The following is a 25,641-nucleotide window of genomic DNA, read 5'->3' as shown; positions in this document are numbered from 1 at the left end:
TTATCTTTCTGATGGAGAAATGTCACCTAAAGATTTTTCTGTACCTTTCAACATAAGTGCATACCTCTTAACTACGTGGTTTCTAACAGCATGAAGAGATCTGCTGAGACATTTTGGTTGTAAGGGAAGGTGGTGGTTTCTTTTTTTTGCTGTTGTTTTTTTTCCCCCCTCTTTAATTTTAAGTATTTATAGTGCTCTTTGCTTTTTGAGATGGTGTAATCAAAGCAAGGTTCCCTTCCCAACCTGTTGCTATTTTCTACCCGCCGTCACGCCTTTTAGCCTTACTGTATGGCTTTCTTGGCAATTAAATTGTTTGGAGGAGGAAGGGATAGGGTGTGAGTGTGAGGATACACTCTGATCTGTTCCTCGACAGTAGACTTAAACAGAAGAAAAAAGCAGTTTCACTGTTAGAGTTGACTTACTGAACTGAGAGCATAATGTGACTTTATATTTAAGAATGATCCTGATGAAATGTTAAATGCTTTGTCTTTTTATCCTTGCAGGGAGTCTGAAACACACTTCTCTTCTGATACAGACTTTGAGGATATTGAAGGAAAAAACCAAAAACAAGGCAAAGGAAAAGTATGTTCAGTTTATAGGGATACTGAAACACTTCTACTGTTATGAATTGGACTTGTTTTGAAGCTGAATGAGCTAGGAATATTTTCTGGAAATGCGAGTGTTCTCTGAAGAGTTCATATTTGTATTTGTGTGGAAATGCTTCATCTGGAGTATTCGCATGATATTTCTGTAGATCTATGAAGGCATGAGGGAGGTGGGGGAGGAAAAGACTAGCTTTTATTTGATTAGTCTCTCCGCGTGTGTTCCATCCTATACTTAAATGTGGTGCCAATACAGTCTCTTTTGGTTAGTGTCGTTAATTCTGGCTCTCTTTTAATTTGATAAGTGAACAGAAACCAATAATTCAATTAAAAGTGTTTTTTTAATAGGTTGCAGATGGGAGGTTACACTACCCAAGTGGGGAGGTCTAAACCCAGTTAATAGCCCTTCTCTCCCCTCATCTGACAGGTGTCCTCCCTGCCCCGCCTGGGTGGCTTCTGCCCCCTCACTGGCTTGGTACCCACTGCCCTCAGCTCCTTCACTGCCGTGGCACAGGCAGGCTGCTGCCTCGCCGGGCACCCTGTGTACCTGTACCAGTGCAGAGTGCCCCGTTATTAAGAGGTGGTGATAAACAGTTTTATACAACAGTCATTTAATTTCTGTTTAAATTTCTTTTCTTTCTCCTTTCTGTAAGTCATACTTGATTTGGGAAATCACATACAAAGGCACCTGTCTGTTCTTCTTCACCCCAACTTGCCAATATGTGCTCAAATTAAAAACCAAAAGGCTAATAAATTGCAGAGGAGACTTTGTGCTGTGTGTTAAGGGACGTGCCTGTAGATGTTTTAAATAAAATCTGTATAATCTGTTTTACAGTTTAAACGTGAGAAGAATCTTTGTGTCATACACTATCACTAATTGCATTTTTAGCTGCTAGAAGATTTTAAGTGAGGGAGGAAGAAATGGAACCTGTAGAATTCTCGCTGGTCTTTGTATCAGTCAGGATCAGCTATTATTCTCAACTTTGGATTTTAAATTCTAGTTCCTGAAAACAAAAGGCCTTGTGTATAGTTGTCATGGTAAGAATAGTAATTCGGGGTTTTTTAAATTGCTACATAGTACCCAATTAAAGCTGCTTGTGCATGTGTGTGATTGCAGACCTGTAAAAAAGGAAAAAAAGGACCAGCAGAGAAGGGGAAAAGTGGAAACGGGGGAGGGAAACCTGGTGGTCCGAATCGGATGAATGGACATCACCAACAGAATGGTGTGGAAAACATGATGCTGTTTGAGGTAGTTAAAATGGGCAAGAGTGCTATGCAGGTAAGACTTGGGATATCTCTATGACTTGGATGAATATACAGTTTAAATATAACAATATTTTCCTGTACATATGATTTAATAAAATGAAGCCTAAAGTAAATATGTTTTCTTCAATTTGTAGTTTTTAGTTCCAGATTAAGATTTTTTTTTTAAAAAGTGGTTTTGCATTGTTAAGGTATAAATTTGAACAAACTGATTTTTTTCATTTCTAAATGTCAGGCATGAATAATCACATATATAACAAAGAAATTCAAATGATGATTCAAAGTGAATTTTCAGTATCGTGAATGAAGAAAGGTTATTTTAGATTACATGACTTTAAACTTCCTTTTGTGTGGCTGTAACTAAATCAAATGTGGTTTAACAAGGAATCTGTAGTTTGTAGATCCTCCCAGAGCTCAGATTATCTGAAAAGAAATAATTATTTCTCTTACGTCACCCAAAGTAAAATCAACTAGCTACAGTTTAGGGGCTACTCTTGAAATTTCCCCTAAGTTGACTTAGCTAATGTATATTGCAAGACCTAATTGGGTGGAATTTGGGTCAGGAAATTTTAACCTGTTAGAAGTCTAGGCATTAGACAGTGTCTCCGCTAATAGGACTGAAGTCAGTCTAGTAAGAAATTCAGCACTACTTTTTTTTTCTTTTTAGATTCACTTAAATCAGTAAAGCGTTTTCTTGACTCTGTGAATCTTCCAGTGGAGATAGGGTTAAAGTGTAAGCCTGTCAGCCATGAAGCCTTCCTGCTGACTCACTCGTGACTCCTCAGCAGCCTCTAAGAAAGACTATCTTTGGGATTGAAAATCTAGAGTTTACAGCTTCTGTGATACACACGCAGAAAGCTGGGTCTGTATGCAGTCCTCCCAAGATTTGCAGGCCTTCTGCATTTAGAGCTGGAAACCTTGAAGCCTGAATATATTGGCAGAAATTTAGTTCAGACTTTTAAAAAAGAACAGACTACTTTGATGTTTTTGTACAGAGAAATTCTGATACATCCGTCATTTGTTTTGTTCTGCCATATTTCAAAGCAGGTGGAAAAACTATACTTTTCTAACTGTTTCTGTGTGCTACATTTTCAGGCAATTACCAGCAGTTGTATCTTCATGACAATTTAACTGTTTAAAAGGATATATAGTCAAATTCTTTTGCTTTCCAAGAGCAAAATGGACCTTTGCCAGGCCTGATTACTCTGAGTTGGGGATTGATACCTAGGTACTGCAGTGAATCTTAGTCGATATTTTTTGTCAAAATTAAGGCATAAAAAAATTCTCAAGGTATTTCTAAAGTAAAGTCCACTTCAGCACTCAGTGTAAATTTTTCTCTGTGGCCCTCAGAGCTTGCTTACCTGAAAACATTTTGATGATAATTTTTATTTTATTTTAAATACTGTTCCATATCCACTTCTGAGTTAGTGTCTATTCTCTGGCAAAAACAGCTGGTTAATCCACTGAGACAAAATTTTTCGAGAAACTACAGTTTGGCTGGAGGTTCTTTAAAATAAATAAATTCTGAAAACAAGGCTGTCTGAAATATTTGTCTAATTGCTAGCATTGTCCTGTTCTTGCACAGTGACCTTTATAAGCCTAATTTAAGATGTTTCCTAAATTATTTCTCTAGGTTCTGATCCTACTGGGAAGACTACGACAGTTTCACTTTGAGTTTTTTCATTCTTTTTGACTTTCTGATGGAAGTTGTGCATCATACTACAAACAGCCTTAAATTTAAGGAAGAGGGATTTAGCTGTATCAATGTTCAGAAATTTTTCTGCATGGTGATGTTTTATTTGTCCTCACAGCATTATTGCCTGTGAGAGTAAGCACTGAGAAGAGTATAGACAGGAAGCATTGGAGATGCTGCGTAGTCCAGTTGTCTTTTGGAAGTTCTGAACTGCTCCATTATCTGTCTTTATTTAGAATGACCCTAGATTTTAGGGCAGGGTATCAACATACTGAGAAAATCAAAACTGAGAGCTTGATGCTAAACTGAGTCTCTTGTGCCTGTGTTAATTGTATGATGTATGTTTTGACTTCTGCAGTAGACAGTTTGTACAATACACATGGATGTTTTAAACATAATTCCATGTAAATTCTGTTTTCTCAAAACATTATCCCAGGTTTCCTATTAATTTGCTTCCCTTTAAGGTTTTTCAGTAAAATGCTCTTGTTCCTATTTGGTTTAGTGAATACAGAGTAAATAATGTCCATGCAGTGTAGCGCAGTGCTGCTCATCCTGTTATGGCTAATGTGCGTGGAGCACACTTCATCAGAGGGGCAACATTTCTGAAGAGTACAGAGAGTTGTAGCTCTTGAAACTGAACACCTAAATAGTATTTTTAGAGAAGCATCACTAGTTTGGGGGTGAGGGGGTGGGAGATAAAACCTGCTTCTATAAAATATACCAATATTTTTACATTCTTCCTCAAGAAAAGTTACTGTAGGACTATATGGTATTCCTGTGCTTTAAGTGTCAGTTTTGTGCTTGTATATGTTTATAGAATAAAATAAGTTATTTTCTTGAAAACTGATGCTATGGCAGTAGAGGATCATTCAAACATTTTGTTCTGTATAATCAAAAACCTACAGAGTTCAAGTTATTTATGGAAGGAACAAGAACCACTTACTGGAAAGCAATTAAATAACACTGAACTGTTTTAAATTCATGAAAACTAAAAAGTGGCTTTATATTTGTTTCTTTTCAGTCTGTGGTGGATGACTGGATAGAGTCATACAAACATGACAGAGATATAGCACTTCTTGATCTCATTAACTTCTTTATTCAGTGTTCAGGCTGCAAAGGTAAGATACTGGAATGTTTACTCATCCATTTAAGTAATACTGTAGTATGATTCTCATTCTTTGCTTTTACAGTACATATGCTGTAGGGCTGTTCCATCCCTGCGACTTGTTTACATTATTAGGGTCTTGTAGTTAAGCTAGTATTTGTGAAGGTGGGAGCAGGAGGTTTAGAAATACTACACTATATTTAACAATGGAGATTAAGCCTTTTGTATTCACACCAGAGAAAATGCAGTACTGGTGCATAACACTTCATCTTCCTCTGCTACTGCTATTATTTCAGAAAACCATCTCTCTAACATTGATAATTTAGCTTGTTCAGTCTTAGAATTCTAGTTTGGATTTATCTACTTTTTATCATTAAGTGTTTTAAGGTTGTTTTATAGCTTTTGTAGAGATACTTGATTTAAAAGAGATTATGGACAGCTTCATGGTAGCCTGTCTACAGTGAGATTGTATTTCCATATTTTATTTTATTCTCTATATTCTGGTTGTCTTTCCTCATTTCCACGTCCTCCATTCTTTTTCCCCTCACCTCCTTTTGAAGAGAAGGTATCTTACCCTGCAGTGTCACTGTGCTTGATAGAGTAGGACTGGATGTCATTTGTTCTGCTCAAGCGTTTCTCTGTTCTGATAAACTTTTAATGTGCATAAATCTCCAGAAAGCTAACAGCATTCCTCAGAGGTTATCCATGCTTTCAAGAGCAGTGACCTTTTGATTATTGTTACCAGATAAAACTACAGAATCTTTTAATGCTTTCTGAGATGATCTTTGTCATGAATTTTGCAGTATAGTTGCAGTAAACTTTAGATCTATTTGTGTTTTATATCACCATTTACTCTAACAATTTGAGACTAAGACAAATAGAAATTGCGTGAAATCACTGTGTTTTATTACAGTGCAGACCATAATGTGTAGCAATAGAACTGTTCAAAATTGTCTTATACCATTTACAATGTTGAGTCCTGAAAGGCCACTTCAGATTAATGTAGCCTCTTGGCTGATGAAGAGGTCTGGCACAAGTATCTTTGACTTCTGAATACAAGTGAATGAGTAAATTCTAGATGTCTGTGTACACACACACACAAACACACTTTTAAAGATGGATAATAATAAAACCCATCTATATATTAAAAAAAAAAAAGTTTTGGTGCCAAGCACTTGTTATACATAGATGCTAAAATAAAAACCGCGTAACTTCCTAAAAAAATACATGTATAATCTGTAGGTTAGCTGAAAATTGCTAATTTTTATATTGTAGCAGGACTCATGTCATCTGCCATCTACCTCTTTCATACTGAAAGTGCCAATAATCTAATATCTAAATTGTAGGAGTCGTTACAGCAGAGATGTTCCGACATATGCAGAATTCTGAAATAATCCGAAAAATGACTGAAGAATTTGATGAGGTAATTTAATGAAGTTCTGATAATGTATTGATATTAACTTTTTATTTTACCTGTCCTAATCTTACTGGATCACGTTGCTACAGGTTTCTTTCATGGGTAAGGTCAGCTGCAAAATGACAGGACTTTTATGAATGAGAAGATAGAACTCCCTTATTTCAGTGAACTTGTAAGACTAGGAAGTAAGCTCTGCATGTATATAACTTGTTTTATTAATGGTTTAAGAAATCAGTATCGGCTTTCAGTTTTTGAATAGTGGGAACTCCTACTACTGTGGGGCTGTGTGGGATGCCTCCCTGTTCCTGCTGTGTATGTAAGGCCTTTAAGTCTTTGGCTTTTAAAATGATTGCTAAATTTATTTCTGTTCATTCATTAATCTACAAATTGTGGGGATTTGAATTTCATTATTCTCCAGTTGAAGACTAACGCTTTGCTTTTCATGGGGATTATAACTTTCTTTTCCTTTAAATTGTCACTTTCTGTTCCTCTGAGTGTTGGGGTAAATGAAATGCATTGGGTTTTTTGGGTCGTGTTCTTCTTTGTGGGTTTATTTTTGAGTGTTACTCCTTTCCATCTGTGTTCCAAAGAACGTAAAGGTAGCTTTAAAACCTCCTCCCAAAACTTGTCTAATAGGGAAATAATTTTAAGGTAATATTGTATGAAATTTATAATGCTTTGGCTGGGACTGTTTTTTGGGGTTTTTTTTATTACTATGTTATGCTCACTCTTTCTTGTGAGAGAAATCCAATTAACAACTGTCAGATTTCTAATCCCTTTTCATGGTTACTTTCTCTGTCTTCGACCTGTAGTGTTCTTTATCTTCTTAAAGAAGTTGATCACAGCAGCACTAATACAAATGTTTGTTAATTTTTTTTCCCGGGCATTTTACCATTATTTGTAAAGGTTCCCAAATCAGGAGAGGAACACACATTTGTTATATTAAAAGGTTTTTATAGCAGGTCATTTTATGACTTAAGGAATTTCAGTCTGTCAGCATCTCCCTGTCAACTTTGTTATGGTCCTGAACTGAGTGTTCCTAAACATGCCAACTGTTCATCTGATGGTTCTTTTGTTCTAGTGTAACCTGAAGCAGATTTGTAAGGGGTATGAATTTTTTTAATTTTTAAAATTTATTCTTACTTTTAGATTTTTTTATGGGGTAGGACAGAAAGAAGAAATTAGTAGTTAGTATATCTGGTTATGTGTGTTTTTTGTGGTAGGACTTGTAGAATGTTGCCTCTGCATATAATAAGCCCGAGCTGCAAAGTAGATGTGTATTTGTGGAATCATGTTCTTCTGATGTATCATTTTTATGGCATCGGAGATTTTGGCTTTAAAGTTGTACTCACCTCTTTTTAATCTTAATAAAATAATTTTTAAGACATTTGAAAAAGTTTCCTGTTTCCCTTTTTTGGTTTGGTTTTTTTTTTGTTTGTTTTTTTTTTTAATAGGATAGTGGAGATTACCCGCTAACTATGGCTGGTCCCCAGTGGAAGAAGTTCAAATCCAGTTTTTGTGAGTTCATTGGAGTACTCGTCCGACAATGTCAATATAGCATCATATATGATGAATATATGATGGATACTGTCATTTCACTGCTTACGGGGCTGTCAGACTCACAAGTCAGAGCATTTCGGCACACTAGTACACTGGCAGGTCAGTGAATTATTTTTATCTGTGTATTGCTTCCATTTTATGTTTTGTGTTGCACAGGAAAGAATTGTTCTGGTTAAACTTGGTATTTGACATTCAACTTGTGTTTCATTGTGTGATACAGTTTTCGTCTAATGCAACTTTTTTTGGTACAGCTTTCTTATCTTGTCTTTATAGGTTTTTCATTACTGAAAACACAGCATTATTTTAAAGCATTCTTTACCAGCTGTATAGAACTTCACTTTTGTTAGCTTCAACAATAGTTAACAGTAGAAAAAGTAAATATGAGGAAACTTTTCAGTTGATTCTACAAGTTTGTCTGTGGTCATTGTAAGGGTGTAGGTATATTTTTAACCTCAAATGCAGTTGAACCTGCTTATGCTCTGCATTGTCAGACAGGAATCAGATTGGATGCAATTTTTGCTACAAATTCCAATTGTACTGTATATTGAGACCATGACACAATGTAATTGAAACTACCATTTCCATTCATTGCATTAGAAGTAATTTTAAAGAATGATTCATCAGTGATACAGTCACTAAATTTCTGTATAGTTTTAAGTAATTGTCCTTTTTTACATGATTGTTTTTTTCCCAATCCATTAAATTTCAAAGAAATCCGTTATGAGTTTAAGTATGGAGTGTTTTAAATAAATACATCATTATACTTTATAGGGACAGAGGATAAGCTTTTTGGATAAGGAAGTCCTAAACCTGTGTTGATTGATAAAGAAGGGTCTCATATGGCACTGTGCAGCAGTCCACTTATGTAAGACTTATTATAGCAATTTTAGTCTGAACAAGGTGAAGTTAGACTGTATGTGAAACTGAGTTTTTGCCACACTGGAAACAGTTCTTGTTAGCTTCATTGGAACTGGCTGATACACAGCTAGCTTCGGTTCTGACTATCTGATCAGTTGTTCTGTTTCATCGATCATCTCTCTTGAATATACATTAGCACACTGTGCATCAGGCTACTGCTGTGAGACTCCCACTAGCCAAGGCATTTATTATGGAGAGAGGAACAAAACCTTTTACCTCAGGAGAATATACCAATTTTTGCTCTATCATCATTTTGACTGTTGTACCATATGACTAACACAACTTTTAGTTCTTAAAACCCAAGTTTTTATACTTTTTTTTCTTTAATTTGAGTTGTGCCTGCATAAAAGTTGCAGAAGTTCCATGTGAATTTCATCACACAAAACAATTTTTATCAGTAGTCTGTTGACATTTGTTCACATCAGTAGTCAATTCAGTTGATTTTGTGTAATTACTTACGCATTTCATGTGAGACTACGGTTTGTATTCTTGAAGATTGTGTTTTATACAGGATAGAGGCAGCCAACAAAATACTTGTATCCATATTTACTGTTATTTGCAGTAATCTTGGCTTCTATGGTTAGCTCAGACTTGTTCTTTTTGTCCTGATATCCTTGGAGATCACTCTGTGTGATGATATTTCAATGTATCTGCATGTCTTTATGCCTTGCTCATCAACTTTATGCTAGTGATACACGCTTAATAACGTCCTGTGTATGCTCTGCCAATGCAAGCCCTTTCATGTCGTCTTGTTACATAAGAAAAGCAAGTATACTAGTGACCACCTCCTGGTTTCTGCAATTACGCTTATCCATGTGCACCCTTTTTAAAAAGGTTGATTCAGAAATAGAAGCACGCAAAAAATCCCACCCAAGTGTATTTTACATTTTGGTCAGTTCTCTGGCTTCTGATTGGCTAATATCCTTTCTCTGCTTCTGCAAATAAAGGAATATTTAAAGAAAATTAAAATTAAATTGAGGGAAAAAGAATGGTGTGACATGGTGGCCTTGGTTGTCTAAGACATTTCTTTCTGAAGAAAAACTTCTTGTATGTTTGAGGTTGAATGATTTGGTAATAATCCGTTTACTAACTGATTTTAATAATGGAATCCTTTTAATATTTCCTGTGCTATGTTTCTAAATCTTATGTTCCACCTTCATTTTGGAGGGGGGGAAGCATATCGTATATCTCAATTCAATAATACTGCTTACAGTATTAAAAAACTGACAAAGAAAAGAACAAAACATCAGTGTTTTATCTGTTGTGTTGATAAGTAATGATCCAGTGCTTAGTGCTAAAGTTTGCGTATCAAGAAATTTAGAGTGAATATATTTTCACAAATACAGAAAGTGTTGACAGAAGGGGATGGGTCAAGATTTTAGTTTATCATTTTTCTTCGATCAGGTAACCTTTTAAATAATCCTTACTATTTTCACTTTTTTTGTAGCCATGAAGCTGATGACTGCTTTAGTGAATGTGGCATTAAATCTTAGTATCAACATGGACAATACACAACGGCAGTATGAAGCAGAACGAAATAAAATAATCGGAAAACGAGCTAATGATAGGCTGGAACTCCTACTGCAGAAAAGAAAGGAGGTTAGTGCAACTGTCTGTAGCTGGTGTGCATAGTATGAGTGTTGATAAATGACAATAATATCATTCTGTAATTTGATTTTTTGTAAAGGTAGTTATTAGTCCTTCTGTTTCGTTGTTTATGTTTAATGTTTGAAAAAATTACTCTGAAGGTGCTCCTTACTGTCTGGTTTTCTCTAAGAAGTGATAAATGTAGACTCATAAAAAAATTTTCAGACAGTGCTGTCTTAGTAAAGTTATTAAGAGAGACTGCAATCAGTAATAGATATTTTTTTTGTTGTATTTCTAGACTGGTTTCCTAAAGTGAGCTCAAATATGTAACAAAAGTTACCATACATTGACTGTTTTTGTCTTCTAGAGAAGAACCCCATGATCTTGGGGCAAAATAGCGCTCTTATGATGTCAATACTGATCTCAGTAGAAAGTGTCATTAAAGGCTTTAGATAAGGTTTTTTCTTCTACAGAGAACACTATCAAAATTGAAAATGCAGTCTATTTCTATTTTCTTTCTTTTTGTGTAAAAGGGACTTGCTGATTCATTGCTGACAGTGCTGTCTTGTTGAAAGCCCCAATTCATTCAGGTTTAAGTTTTTATTTTCTAGGGAAACTAGTGTTTGGTTTTGGTTTTTGGTTTAGATACTAGAAATAAGTTTCTCCTGATCAAAGGAAATATCTTACCTTTGCTATTCAACTTTTGTGCCGTTACCTGTTAACCTTTTTACTTTACTTGACAATTAACAACTTTGTCTTCTGTTCATCTCACAAAGATCTTGCCATTTGAGATTGATCCCTTAAACACCCATTAAATGTAGTTGTGCATATGCAGGACCAGTCCTATTATAAGTAATACATAGATATACAGAAAAGGCAGTGATGTGAGAGTCAAGACTTTTCCCAATCTCAGTTGCTCTTACCTATATTGCCTTTTAGGATTTTTTGCCAGCTTTTCTAGTTTTGGTTTTGATTTTTCTGGTTTTCTTGTACTAAATGAAAGTAATATTTGAAGTAACATTCAGTTGTTTGTTTGATTTCAGGTTTTGTTTCATTTATAATACAACCTTATCCGGTACTAAAATTAATAATTGATTCTTTTAAGATGTCTTTTGTTTTAATAGTTTGGATTTTTCACCCCCTCTTTCTTCTTCAGAGGCTACTGTGGGCAGGTGTTAGATTTAGGCCCAGAACATGTTAAATGTTTTGCTTTGTTAGTGCTTTTCTCCTGGTGCTTAGTGTTTTTCTTTACTGTATTTTCTTACAGTTTTTCCTTTCTTCCATAGATTCCTAAAGCTTTATGGAAGTTGTTCGTTCTTCTGTTAGTTCTTATGTTTTCCCGAACTTCTGTAGGAGATGTCCTTTACCTTTTATATCCATTCCCATGTGTGCATAGTGCACCCCCCCCTCACCCCCCCGTCTGGGTAGTATCTCTGGTGGTTTCTTTGTGGGGTTTTCTGGGTGGTTGGAGGGGGGGTGGTGGTGCATGTGGCAGTGGTGGGGCCTTTGGTTGGGTTTTTTTCAGTCTGATCCACCAAAATGTTGACTTCCTCAGTCCTTGACTATTCTCATTAACGTCTCAATTTGTCCTACCTTTGTAGTTCAAACTGCAAAACGAATATGCTTATCTGTTGATAATATTTAGCTATTTCAAATCTTTTAACTGACTTTCTTGCACTTTCAAAGCAAATACAATTTTCTGTGTTTTAAAACACTGCATATTTCACTTTTCAACTGATTTGCATGGCTTGCTCTTGTGTTGTTACTCTGAGAGTGGTTTTGTCTCCCCCGTTATTTTTCAGCTCCATATTCTTAAAGTAATTTTTTCTGCAATACCTTACTCAGTTTCTGCATATTTTTCTTCATAATTAAGTGATGGCTGAGGAGGGGAGAGGTATTCAAAACAGAGTATATGCTGCTCAGGTAGCAAAGTTGTTCATCTGTTATCTTGTCTGTTTAGATTACAAATTCTTTAGTGTACAGAAAAGACTCCTTGTAATGCAGTTCACATGATTTGGGTATTGTTCTAATAGTACATGTACATAAAAACTTAGTAAGTATTAAAAATTGAACTGAACATCAGGCTTGAAAAGTTACTAGAAAGTTAAATCAAGTTTTCTTATAAATAACTCGGGTTTCTGCAAGCTCCTTCTTAAGATGTCTGTTACAGTTGAAGAACAGTTTTCCAGTGGTCAGAATTACTAAAATTTGTATGCTGTGGTAGATACAATTCCTTAATTAATAGAATACTGTACTGTGAAACAGATTTGTGAATATTTCAGGAAAGGATTTAATGGCCACACTTGCAAGTGTTAATTTAGTTTGTCTAACATCAGCACCATCTGATGTGACTGTAAAAGTGTTGCTCATTGTTTATGTACTCTGTTCACTCTTTCAGCTTCAGGAAAATCAGGATGAAATAGAAAACATGATGAATGCAATATTTAAAGGTGTTTTTGTGCATAGATACCGGTAAGTTTCTCTTAGTAAGTAATTTGTAGCTTCATTAATTTATTTTGGAAGCTGGTGACAAATTAGTTCTAATTATTCATCTGTTTGATTCTGTTGTCCCATTTCTCTCCACAGAGATGCAATTGCTGAAATAAGAGCTATCTGTATTGAAGAGATTGGAATATGGATGAAGATGTACAGTGACGCCTTTCTCAATGACAGCTACTTAAAATATGTAGGGTGGACTATGCATGATAAGGTAAGCTGCACTGCGGAAACGGAACAGAATCGTGAAGCATAACTCCGTGGTTTTGGTTGTTGATCTTGCCAGACTAAGTTCTGATCTTGTAACTGGTTTAATTGGTCACTGCTTTTCTTATCACTCGGAAGCACTGGCATTTCAACATACATATAAAATAGACTTGAATCTTTTGAATATTTTAGAGAATATACATAGATTTTTAAGGAACTGTGATTTGTAAGGAAATGGCTTTTTCTGTTTGTTTATGCTGATACAGTCTTCTACTTTATAATACTTAACTATTATGCATTTCACATGGAGTAGTCCACTCCTGTAGCTTAACAATTTCTTTGTTTTGCCAAGTTAAGAAACTTGTTAGCATTCTCAGCTAGCTGTTAAAAGCATGGGAAAAGTCCTCTTTTGTGCAGATGAGTGCCTCAAGCTGTTACTTATCAGCTACCAGCTAGAGATTATTCTCTGCTTGGAGTGGTCAACAGATAGAGCTTACAAATAACTCCTTGATTCATTGTTGAGTCTGCACTTGTCAGAGTTCTTGAATTGGAGACTTCAAGTTATCGAATTTGAAGTGAAACAAATGAGGAATGCTCCTGCGTGCCATGCTGTTCATGGGTTTGGCATCAAAAAAAAAATAACCTCTGGCACTGGGGTGATGATAAACTGTGTGAAGTCAGCTGGCCTAGACTTTTGAAAAGTATTTCTGTATCTATGCTTTAGAACATGTTCTCTGTTAAAGTAGATCTTGTACTTTTGGAGGAATATTTCTCTCTGTATCTACTTGGTAATTCTAATCTTAACAAGAGATGGTTGTTAATGATATAGATGTTGCCAGTTTTAAGTGAAAGGAAACACATAGAATTCTAATTAGAAATGTCTTGAGCATTTAAAATACATCTTTAAAAAATGAAACAATTGTATTTTGACTAACAGTAACTTCAGTAAGACACTGAGATTTTGGGGGGGGGGTGTTTGGGTTTTTTTTCCCCCTTCATTGCCTTCTTACAAACAAGGACATATTCTTGACAACATTTAGTCTTTGTTTTTGAATTAATTCAGACTGCAAAAGAAGCTTGTCTTGTATGATTTGAAGATCACATTGTATTCTATACTTGACTTTTAATCCAGTTCTTAATTTTATTTTAGCAAGGAGAAGTAAGACTCAAATGCCTAACTGCTTTGCAAGGGCTTTACTATAATAAAGAGCTTAATTCCAAATTGGAACTCTTCACCAGTCGATTCAAGGTTAGTGTAATTTCATATTCTTAAGTATGTATGAATTTTTTTTAAAGTTGTATTACACTTCTTTCCTCTTTGAAAATACTTTCTTTTGTGTTCTTAGGATAGAATTGTGTCTATGACTCTTGACAAAGAATATGATGTTGCAGTCCAAGCAATAAAATTACTCACTCTTGTTTTACAGTAAGTACCTATATATCTCCTTATCTGACCTATAACAAATATTAAAACTTAAAAGTATTTCTTATAGCTGTGGGTTAGGACAGCAGCTTGACAGAATTCAGATAATCCAAAGTCTAGAGAAACGTCTACGCATTTTATACTTGAACAAATTGGAATTTCAAAAGTAATCTGGCTAGAACAATGCTGTTACTAACCTACCACGATTAAGTAAGTGTAAACGCTAGAAACTTAGAATTCAGCCTCCCTAATTTGAAGCTATCATGGAATATTTGAACTGAAGAAATATCGGCTGTATTGAACATCACACAGTAGTTAAACTTTTGAGCATAACCTTACACCCACCACTCACACTTTATCATTAGTTTTTGTTTAGGAAAACTTTAGAAGTAAACTATTTTGTTTTGGGTTTCAGGTTGATAAATTGAAGGAAGACTTTAGAAGTAAACTATTTTGTTTTGGGTTTCAGGTTGATAAATTGAAGGAAAAGGTTTAGATTCTCCTTAATTTCCATCTCTCCCTCATTAGAGGTCATACTCTATTGACTCAGACTCTTTTCTTTCTTCTTCCCATCCCCACCCCTAGGAGTAGTGAAGAAGTTCTGACTGCAGAAGACTGTGAAAATGTCTACCATCTGGTTTATTCAGCTCATCGGCCAGTAGCAGTTGCTGCAGGGGAATTTCTTTATAAAAAGTAAGATGGAGAAATTATAGGTAACTTCTTGTTTCTGTAGATTTTAGTGTGTGTGTTAATACTATGATTCTCATTAGTTTTAATTTAGCAAAGGGAAAACTGGATAATGAAGTGGCCCTAAGAAATAACTTACAGAAAATTTAACGCTACTGTAGTTTTTGAACTGTTGTAGTTTTTCTGAATGGGAAATAGAGAGTAATTTTGAAGCTGTGCTTTAAAAGCTTGTACCTACAGGGAATATAATAAAAACATTCCTCTGTCTTCTCCTTTCCCATCCTTCCTGTGTTCTGTAAAACATTTTAAAATGCTCACGTAGTTTGGTACCTAAAACTTGTGCTTGCATTGTAACAAGTATCTTCCCATTTGTAGTTCCCACCCACCAGAGTTGGGTCATATTCATAAAGTATTTTTCTATTTAACAACAACAAAAAAAATAATCCAACACATCTATCAGGTGTGTAGGGAAAGAAAATAGAGTTTCCATCTAATACTTTTCAGACCTTCTTCCAGTATTTCTTTGTTGCTTTAAAGTCTCATGTGGGAAGGTTCAGAAAATGTAGTTTGAAGGAGGAGCATGGGACCTCAAGCACCTGCAATTATCACTGATGTTTGTAAAGTATTTTGTTCTAATTATACATTCCACTGGAAACAGTCAGTGAAATACTAACTCAGCACATATGAAATTGTTCAAATGATACTTGTCCCAAATTACTTCCTTTCAAAATAAAATGTGGAGTCAGGCAGCAAGCTATTAAGTGTGTATCTGTAAAAAACAGTATCTTGGTATGAATTGACTGGCAATGGCAATGAAGAAGAAACTTGTCCTGAAATAATACTTCTTTTAGGCTTTTCAGCCGCAGAGATCCTGAAGATGATGGAATACTTAAAAGGAGGGGAAGACAAAGTCCGAATGCTAATCTTGTGAAGACATTAGTGTTTTTCTTTTTGGAAAGTGAAGTAAGTTGAGTTTCAGGGATATTCTTGGTTTTGTGGTGTGTGGTTTTGGTTTGGTTTGGTTTTTGTTTTGTTCTTGGTTTTGGGGGTTTTTTGCATGACTGAGGGTTTTTTTGTTTTAATTAGTTTTTTAAAATTTAATTTATTGTTGTTTTCCTTTTCCCCACTCATTGGTTAATAACCACTAATCTCTCCTGGTTTTTCTATTATTTGAGCAACCGGGGCGGGGGGGTGTCGAAAGCCTATTTTGTATGGTTGTGTTTATTTGAAGGGTCTGTCCAGTACACAGTGTTCAGACAGGCTGTGAGCTCTACTCTGACAAATACTCTTCTGTCATTCTTCATGCTAATATATAGGTGGAAGGAAATGGTGATTTAGGAGACTTATAATGGGGGAGGGGAAAAAAACCCCCAAAAGCAGCACCCCCCCCCCCCCCCCACGCTCTCCTATCCCCCAAGTTAAGTCAGTTGGGGAAGAGATGCTTCTGTTGAACCAGAAAGCTTGCAAAATTTTCTTAATTTTTTTGCCACAGACAGGAGCCAAGCAAGAAAAATACCTTGTATCATAGAAAGTTCTGTAATGAACTTTATTGCTGATAAAGAAAAATACTTAATCTGTTCTCATTTTAGTTGCATGAACATGCTGCTTATCTTGTGGACAGCATGTGGGACTGTGCAACAGACCTCTTGAAGGACTGGGAATGTATGAACAGTCTTCTGTTGGAGGAGCCTCTCAATGGAGAAGAACGTAAGAGATTTCTGTAGATCTTTCTTTATATTGCTGTGTAGTTTCTGTTAGTTGTGATGTATAAGGAAATAAGACGATTACATTTATGAGTCCCCATATATTCTCTTATTTTTACATGACTGGAATAAATCGCTAATACTAATTAGAAAATGTGAGGAAGAATAGAAAGAGGTCACTTCTGGTTTGGAAATAAGACACAGAAGAACAATGGTGGGAAGAAAAGAGGGAGAAGAGAGGGAATAAGCATGCAGTGTCCAGGTTCTTTGTTGTTCCACAGGTTCAGACTGCATTTCTGGCATTAGAGAAACTAAGTTGCTTGTGAAACTGGTTCGTGTATTGAGTGTTAAAACTATCGTATGGAAAAATACCGTCATTTCTTTAATGACAGTAAAACCAAACTCCATGGCATAATTTTGTAATTCATAGGTCCTAGTAAATGGACCTCTGAAAAATGTAAAGGAACTAAAATGATTATAAAACTTGATACTTGTTTCATCCGGTTCTGTGACTCATCCAGTGATACTCCCTCAATTTTAAATATTTTCTTGTCTTGTTTTATAAGGTGCTTATCTTCTCTATCCCCTGTGCCACCCCCACCCCTGGAAATGAGCTATTGACCTAAATGCTTTTCTTTTTTCCTTTTAAAAAAAATAAACATATCTTGATCCTTAGATACTAATACTTGTGGAAAACAAAAAATCAAGCTGTCTAGTAACATCTGTTTCTTAAATTTCAGCTTTAACGGATAGACAGGAAAGCGCGCTGATTGAAATAATGCTTTGTACAATTCGGCAAGCAGCTGAATGTCATCCTCCTGTGGGAAGAGGAACAGGGAAAAGGGTAGGAAGCAAGAAGCTACTCGTCTAGAGATGTGGGAATGGCTATGTGGGGACAGTGTGGGAAGAAGGAAAAGGTTGTAGGCTGTTGCTGCTGAAGGGACTGAATTCAGAAATTCAGCTTCGATCTTCACAGCTTCCAGTATCTGACTGCCCTGGCTAGTTCACTTTTTCTGGACTTTAGCACGTGCTTAGTACTGTTTGGGCTACTGCATTTGTTTTTACTATTAAAGGTAATACAAAATTGACTTTGAAAGAAGTGTTGGTTGGAAAGGAGAACAAAAATCAATGTCTGGGAAAGCTGGAACTATTTTCAATTTGAAAGAGCAAAGTGAGGGAAGGGCATATACTTCATACTCTCTTTGGAAGGAGCAGAGTCCACCAATTGGCTTTTATTTGATGATACAGAGTTTAGGCAGCCCTCTTTTTACTGGGACATTAAGCAGGGAAGGGAACTTGCTTTCAGGACTGGTCCAGCTTTTGGTGAGAAACCCATTTAAGTACAGATTGAAAACTTTTATAAAGATCAGATTGACATATGATTTGATTAAATACCATTAAAAAAATTAGAGTAAGCTGAAAGGTTTGCTGTTCTTGTGTTGTCAAGAAAAGCATTATTATGATCATGGTATTTTGTTGCAGTGAAGATAAACCTTTGTCTCTTCTGTTTTCAATATCATCTTAATAGTATTAGTAACTTTGAATTGCATTCTTTGAGTGCAGAATGGTTGGGTTGGAGTTGATTGTTTTTTTTTTTTACATTGATACTTTACAGTGATATTAGAAGGTCTTTGTAGCTAATTGTCAATTCATTAATGACAATGAAACTTTGCACCAGAACTTTTAGTTGTAAAATCCTCACAATACCAATATTTTAGGTGCTGACAGCAAAGGAAAAGAAAACTCAGTTGGATGATAGGACAAAAATTACTGAACTTTTTGCAGTGGCACTTCCTCAGTTGCTAGCAAAGGTAGGTTTAATTCCATTTCTTGCTGCTGAACTGTTGTTGAAATGTTAACAGGTAATTAACTGTATGGCTTTCACAGGTCTTCATTTTATCTTATTAGTCTTTCGTGATATTTGATTGTTCTATAATGAATTGTGTTGTCCAAGACTTTTTCATTTAAACTTTTTTCCCTGTCAATTTTACAGTATTCTGTAGATGCAGAAAAAGTCACCAACTTATTGCAGTTGCCACAGTATTTTGATTTGGAAATTTATACAACAGGGCGATTAGAAAAGGTAAGGTAACATTCAATAACACTTAACAAACACAAAAGGAGAAAACCCAGAATTTAGGCTACGTTACTGGAATTTCAGTTGCCATTGTAGGTATGGGTTTTTTTGTGAAAGTGAGACTTTATTTATCATAACCCCTATTGAGAATGAGACTTGGACTTCAGAGCTGTGACTGGCTGCTGGTTTTGGAGATACTTAAAGTTTGAGTTTCTAAGGCCTGTCTGGTGAGTTTTAACAGAGAATCTTGCCGGTTAGATGAACTTTATGCAAGAGCCTTTATTGTTGGGTTATGGTCATGTTTGAAGTATGCTGCCTGACAGATAAAGCCTGTAGAAAGAGCTTGATGAGTTTTGTGATCACTGAAACTAATAAATCACCGTCTTCCTTGCATGAAAAAGGGGAAAACTATCAGATCACAAATTACATAGTTACTGCTCTTGTTTTATCTGCTACGGTGATGAAGTTGGTGTAGGCTGTTCTCATCTCTCTATTCTCCTTCTCAGATGCGCTATTTTGTTGTATTGTGAAGCAAGTAACTGGAAATCATTAGGGTCAAAAGAACAATAAAATGTTTAGTTGACAGCATAGCCTAGCAGTGAGTTGAGGGGAAACATGTAAGAACAACTGAAGTTGGTTTCAGTGCCAACAGTTGAGTGTTATGAAACTAAATCTTCAATTATACAGCTTTTAAGACCATGTATAAATGCTTGTGTGAGTGGGAGATAAATGCTTCAGTGTTGTTCAGTTGTCATTGCAAATTTGAGTGTTCAGTAAAACCATACTGACAATTGCAAATTTTTAATGACTTTTTAAAATGGATTGAATCTTTAGCCTTTGACAAGCTCCTACTTAATTTTTGCTAAATAGGTTTTTAATCTACTCAAAAGCTTCACCATCTTTCTGGAAGTGTTTCGTGTTCTGTATCATAGTTACAAAAGTAATAAATTGAATTTATCTTTTAAAATTCCTTAATGTTTATTAAAAAAAGTACGTGTGTGTGTATATGTATGTAAGAATGCTTTTTTTTTCCCCCATGCTTCATCTTTCTTGTAGCATTTGGATGCCTTACTGCGACAAATCCGAGACATTGTGGAGAAGCACACAGATATAGATGTTTTGGAAGCCTGTTCGAAAACATACCACGCTCTCTGTAATGAAGAATTCACAATATTTAACAGGGTTGACATTGCAAGAAGTCAGTTAATAGATGAATTGGCAGACAAGTTTAATCGACTTCTTGAAGACTTCCTGCAAGAGGTATTGTACAAGATCAACTTTAATGTACAAGATGAACTTTTCCTGCCCTTGTAAATATTTCCAGTATGTTTTTCTACCTTCCTGTGTGAGTCAATGAGTTAGGGATAGGAACTTCCCTCTGACTTTCAAAACTGTTAAGTCAAGCACAATAATATAACAGTGCTGTGATTGTGTGAACTCCAACTGTTCTTTTATATTAGGACAGTGAGTCTTTTGGGAATTTGAGTTGTTTAAGGTAAACTACGAAATTATATGAGCTTTTCACCTTTAGGTTTTGAAGCTTATGTTTTTGAGAGATGTAGCATTGTAATTCCACTAGGATTCTCCTCAGACATACTAGTGTTTTTAGTCTTGCCTGTGATTGCATGTTGCTGTTGTTAAATACCAGAATCTCTAGAAAACACTCCCCCTCCCTTTCTGAAGGCAAGCAGATGCAGTCAATAGCTTAAAAATCACTTTGTTCCCACACTGTGCTAATCTGAAGAGTGAGAATTTTCTGATCCACTATTTAACTTCACTATGTGGGACCTCTGACATTCAGACAAAACTTGTTTCTGTGATAAGGAGCATGGGAAGTGTCTTTGACAACGTTAGTCTCCACACTTCTCAGATGCAGATTTATTTATCAAGCTTTGCTCCTGTTCCTCTTGCTTATTGTCCTAACTAGACTCCCCTCTAGAAACCCTAGACACACGTGGACTATGTAAGAAGTGTGCCTGGTAATCAGTTTATTTCTCCCTTTGTGAGAAAAAGAAAGAATGAGAGGTAAAGGAAGGAAATGAAATGTCAAGACAGTTGGCTTGAAGGAAAATGGCAAATGCTCTGGTAGAAGTGGTGAAATCCATAGTGCTTTGATAAGGTTGTGCAACTACAGAACAGTGAAACACATTGGACTTGCAGTATCTCTGATACACTGAGGAGTTTCTGTGACCTTAGATGGTTTATCCTATGTACTTAAATAGATACTTTCTGGGCCCTTTCCTTTTTACTCCTTTTCTTTCTCCAAATGCAAGTTTGACAGAACTTGTAGGAAGATTAGAACAAAATACTTCCCTTACCTCTCTCAAAGACTTTTTTCTGTGATTAAAGTAAGATTGAGGTACTGACCTGTGGCCCATCTAGTCCAGTATCTATTGTCTGACAGTGGCCTCTGCTGGATTCTTCAGAGAAAATTGAAGCACCTACATAATACATTGTATTCTGCTATCCTAGACTTTTTCTTTTTTTCCTTCTCCCTCCTTTCTGCCCCCCTCCCCTATTTCTTATTGTGCTGCTGTTTCTAAACATGAACTGCTACCTTCTCTCTCAAACTCTTTAACTCTTCTAAAAACAAATGTGTCATAGATAAATAATTTAGATGCAGTTCTTTCTCTTTTTTGGTGGTTGTTGGTTGGTTGGGGGTGGGGGGGAGGATATGTTTTTGGGTTCAGTGGATGGTTGTGTTTTTTGGGTTTTTTTTGGTTTTTTTTTGTTTTTTTTTTTTTTTTTTAATCTTAAATTCCCTAGATTGCCTAGCATACATTGCTTGGGATATCTTACTATATGATTATTAAATAGGGGGAGGAGCCTGATGAAGATGATGCATATCAAGTCTTGTCAACACTGAAGAGAATCACTGCTTTTCACAAGTGAGTAGGCTTCTGCAAACATCTGTTGGGGTTTGGGGCGGGGGGGGGGTGGTGGTGTCTGTCTTAATTTGATATCCCTTAACTTTTTAATGCAACTTGGAGGGTTTTTTTGTTTAGTGGGAATGACTGAGAGTTGTGCAGAACATGATGCGTTTTGAATATATGAAGAAATATATACAAAACTGAAATCTGGGGTTTTTTGCTTTGGGGGTTTTTTTGTGTGTGTTGGGTTTGGGGGTTTTTTGTTGTGTGTGTTGTTGGGAGTGTTTTTTGTTGGGGTTTGGGGGGTGGCATTTGTGAGGGATTTGTTTGCTTATTTATTTGTTAGGTTTTAGACCAGTTAAGCTTTTAATAGTTGTTAACATCAAATTGCAGAAATGGTGTTAGTTAAATTACATCTTTGGTACATTTCTAATGCTTCCAGTGCTCATGACCTATCAAGATGGGACTTATTTGGCTGCAACTACAAGTTATTGAAAACTGGCATTGAAAATGGAGACATGCCAGAACAGGTCTGTAGTTAAAATGTTTTCTTCAGGTACAACAATAAATAGCTTTTATTGCTGTCTTTTATTGGTCTTTGTCATCTAATGCATTTTTTTCTTTTGATTTCAGATTGTTATTCATGCACTGCAGTGTACTCATTATGTAATCCTTTGGCAGCTAGCAAAAATTACTGAAAGCAGTTCCACAAAGGTATGCCTTGTTCCAGTTGTATTAGTAAATAAACATTTGTACATGCCTGCAGTGTCATCAAGTGGGAACTGCAATGGAATTAACTAAGACTAAGATTTTTTTTTAATTTTTTTTTTATACCAATACCTGCCTAAATCTGCTTTTCTAATAAGTTCTTCAGAAGTCATAGTTTTAGTAGTGGAATGCTTGACTTTTAAACCTAGTATTTATCTAAATTGTTATGGTTTTATTATTTAAATGTCAATATTATGTTTAATTTGACAGATTTTTAAAGTAATTGTAGCAAATAAATGCAATGCCTATATTAGGCTGGCACAGTGACAATGATAAGGAAGGCTAGAATACCAATTATATAAAAAAAAAAGTATAGTCAGTCTTACTATTCTCAAATAGTGGGTTTGAATTTGCAAACTGAAGTATCAGTGACAAAGTCTGTGAGATATAAGAATTTGCATACTGTTGTAGTACTCTGCAACATACTGAGCAGTGATACTTTGCTCTTTGTCAGTCTTTTAAATGTGTTGTTAAATAAAGACATGAAAAGATTAAGATAAATTACAAACTTTCATAGGGAATAATGGAGAGCCTGTTCTGGTTCTATGTATAGTAATCTTGAAGGGCAAAGCTCTGGCAAATGTCAGCTTTCTAATTTCACTTCTTGAAAAATCTTGGAGGAAGGATTAAGGTTTCTTGTATCCACTGGACAGCATTGCTTGAAGAGGGTGATTAGGTGGTTGGCTGTGTGAACAGCCTAATGAAAGATGGTTTTTGAAAGGCTAGACAATTTAGAATGAAGTTTGTAAGCACTGAAATATTTTGATTTCTTTAAAAAAACCCAAAATTATAAACACACTTTTTCTGGAAGCCTTCTCCAGTAAGAAGGGTACATTTTGTGCTCTTTTGCTGGAAATCTACGCTGGAGTTGCACTTTGTTGTTGGAGTTACTGACAACACATCCTTTATTTATGTCAGATGAAATAAGTAAATTATTCAGGTTTTTTAAACACTTTGATTGCCATACTTAGAATTAATTTAAGAAAAAGAAGTTGTAGGCATCTGTCACAATTTACTAGGGAGAAAACAAGGGGAACTCATGACATTAATAATTTATAATCAATAATTTGTAATTAATAGTGCATTATTGCAATAAACTTATAATTTGAGGATGTATAAATTTTTTTCTTTCTTCTTAGGGTGTGGTAGTATGAGCTCCTGGTACATACAGGAGTGGAGAAGCATGCTATGTAACTTGTACTTACGGTTTTTATAACAGAACACCTTTGAGATCATGGTGGTTTTAAATCTTTTTTTTTTCATTTTTTCCTATTATATTAAGACTTCATTAGTCCAGTGAGTAATTGTGGCCTTACTAATTCAGTAATTACAATCTGAAGATGTGTTAAATAAATGTGAACGACTTCATCACTAGCTGGCTAGCTAGTTTGCCATCTAGGTTTTAATGGCTTTTAACACTTCCAAAACCAAAAATATCAGATATGATCTGGATACATAGACTGTTGAGAACAACTTATGTGAGGGAAAGATTTGGAGGCTTTGTTAGCTTATTCTTTCAAGGATAAACAGCAGTCTTGAATTTTCTGTAATAGTAATTAAACCTTTATCACAAGCCTGACAGCAGAAACTGAGCCAAATACTGAAAAGTTAGGTTAGAAATTAAGATTACTTTAGCTATTTTGCAGTAAAATGTAATTTGTAATACTTTCAGCAGGAATGAAAAGAACTTTTGAAAAGTGGTCCTTTATTAGGACTATTTTCTGCTCCTGTATAATAAAATTTGGTAAATTAAAGCTTTCCTAAGTTTAACTTCTGAACTGCAACTATTTTATTATATTTAATTGCTTGACTGCTGCCAAATCTACCAGGTACGTACGGAAGTTCCATTGATTTCTGTTCAATGCCAATGGAACGTAACAGCAAAGAAGTTGAAGTACAGACCAGAACTGACAGAAATATGCTGTGCCTAAAGATTTTGTTTGGGTTTTGTTTTTTTTTGATCTGTGACAAAATTAACTGCGAACTGCATGCTCTTTGTGAACAGGTTGACTAAGTATGGGAATGAGCTTCATAGTATAGACTGCTAAAACAAAAGACTTTGTAAATAGTTTGATTTTTATTAAAATTTAAATGAATAATTCTGTATGAAGGAAAGAAGACATTCCCATCTAATTCTCTTAATGTCAGTGTAGTAATCTGAATGGTAAATGTTGAGAGAAAAGGTTTTACATAGTGAAGGTGTTCTAAAATCATACACTTATAGTCAAGAGGCAGCTATTGCTTTTGTGATTCCTGTTGAGATTAAATGACACGTTGTACCAGTGTGTTACCTGCTTTCTTGGAGAGACTTGTTTGATTTAGATTGCATGGATAGTTTTTAAACTTCTCAGGGGTATTTCTTCTTTGTTGGGACTGATGCTGGTTACACAGTTGATCTTTTGTAATGACTTCCTCAGTTCTACATGTGCTAGAATCTTCACATGATTGAGTACCACCAGCTATGCCACACATGTGGATGGTTTTTGTACCATTTTGGTACTTCATTGACTCAATGATCTACTTTTCTGGAAGTTATTGTAACACTTGCAAGGCTACTTTTTTTTTTTCTTTTTTCCCAATGGAAAAGGGGAGGAAAACCCCAACTCTCATGTGACACTTTATGCCCAAGCAGTGAGTTAAAAAATGAAATAAAATACTGTATAGCCTTGTCTGTTTTAGTTAGAAACAGCTACCTAATCTGTCCTCTAGGTTGAAAATACAGATATTTTAAAGAAAAAATGCTTTATGCTCTGGGATGTTTGGGGGTTTTTTGGTGTGTTTGGCTTGGTTTTCTTTTTGGGGGGGTGGGGTGGGGTTTTTTATTACTATGTTTTTAATAAATAACTTCACTATTTTCATCCCAGCTTCCATTTCTTTTTGCGGTACATAGAATGACAAAATTGAGGAAGTTGCTGCTTGCTAATTTTATTTGTAATAGTAATTCTTAAATAATGCAGTGGACTTGAACGTTACGACTATGTACAAGGTCTGTGGTGGATAGCTCTGTGAAAACAGATATGCTAAATGTGACTGTAAAATTGAAAATCAAGCAAAACTGTTACATGAAATCCTTCTCTTTAAAGGAGGATCTTCTACGCCTAAAGAAGCAGATGAGAGTGTTCTGTCAAATCTGCCAACACTACCTGACCAATGTAAACACTGCTGTTAAGGAACAGGTTAGTGACTTGTTTATTCTTGTAGTCTCCTAATATTGTACTTATAAAGCATTTGAAAAGTTCCTCTTGCTAATATTTGTAGCACATAG

The 25,641-nt window shown here is 35.4% G+C and overlaps 1 protein-coding gene across 4 annotated transcripts in view; it reads left to right on the top strand.

The window, feature by feature from the left end:
* The window catches only part of STAG2 (STAG2 cohesin complex component), an 81,692-nt gene that overhangs the window by 40,466 nt on the left and 15,585 nt on the right, over positions 1-25,641 (top strand). For all 4 annotated transcript variants that reach the window (XM_074883047.1, XM_074883044.1, XM_074883045.1 and 1 more), the window contains exons 3-23: positions 504-582; positions 1,720-1,881; positions 4,580-4,676; positions 6,010-6,086; positions 7,535-7,739; positions 10,006-10,157; positions 12,544-12,617; positions 12,732-12,855; positions 13,999-14,097; positions 14,195-14,274; positions 14,857-14,964; positions 15,810-15,921; positions 16,548-16,665; positions 17,402-17,505; positions 18,380-18,472; positions 18,655-18,744; positions 19,795-19,998; positions 21,556-21,626; positions 22,051-22,138; positions 22,242-22,322; positions 25,460-25,552. In XM_074883047.1, coding sequence (XP_074739148.1) covers positions 504-582; positions 1,720-1,881; positions 4,580-4,676; positions 6,010-6,086; positions 7,535-7,739; positions 10,006-10,157; positions 12,544-12,617; positions 12,732-12,855; positions 13,999-14,097; positions 14,195-14,274; positions 14,857-14,964; positions 15,810-15,921; positions 16,548-16,665; positions 17,402-17,505; positions 18,380-18,472; positions 18,655-18,744; positions 19,795-19,998; positions 21,556-21,626; positions 22,051-22,138; positions 22,242-22,322; positions 25,460-25,552 — 2,311 coding nt within the window. The remainder of the gene's footprint in view (positions 1-503; positions 583-1,719; positions 1,882-4,579; positions 4,677-6,009; positions 6,087-7,534; positions 7,740-10,005; positions 10,158-12,543; positions 12,618-12,731; positions 12,856-13,998; positions 14,098-14,194; positions 14,275-14,856; positions 14,965-15,809; positions 15,922-16,547; positions 16,666-17,401; positions 17,506-18,379; positions 18,473-18,654; positions 18,745-19,794; positions 19,999-21,555; positions 21,627-22,050; positions 22,139-22,241; positions 22,323-25,459; positions 25,553-25,641) is intronic.

The sequence above is a fragment of the Strix uralensis genome, chromosome 13, assembly GCF_047716275.1.
Source record: "Strix uralensis isolate ZFMK-TIS-50842 chromosome 13, bStrUra1, whole genome shotgun sequence".
In the NCBI taxonomy this organism is placed as follows: Eukaryota; Metazoa; Chordata; class Aves; order Strigiformes; family Strigidae; genus Strix; species Strix uralensis.
The sequence above is the reverse complement of the archived record's forward strand: the minus strand, read 5'-3'. Positions and strand labels throughout refer to the sequence as shown.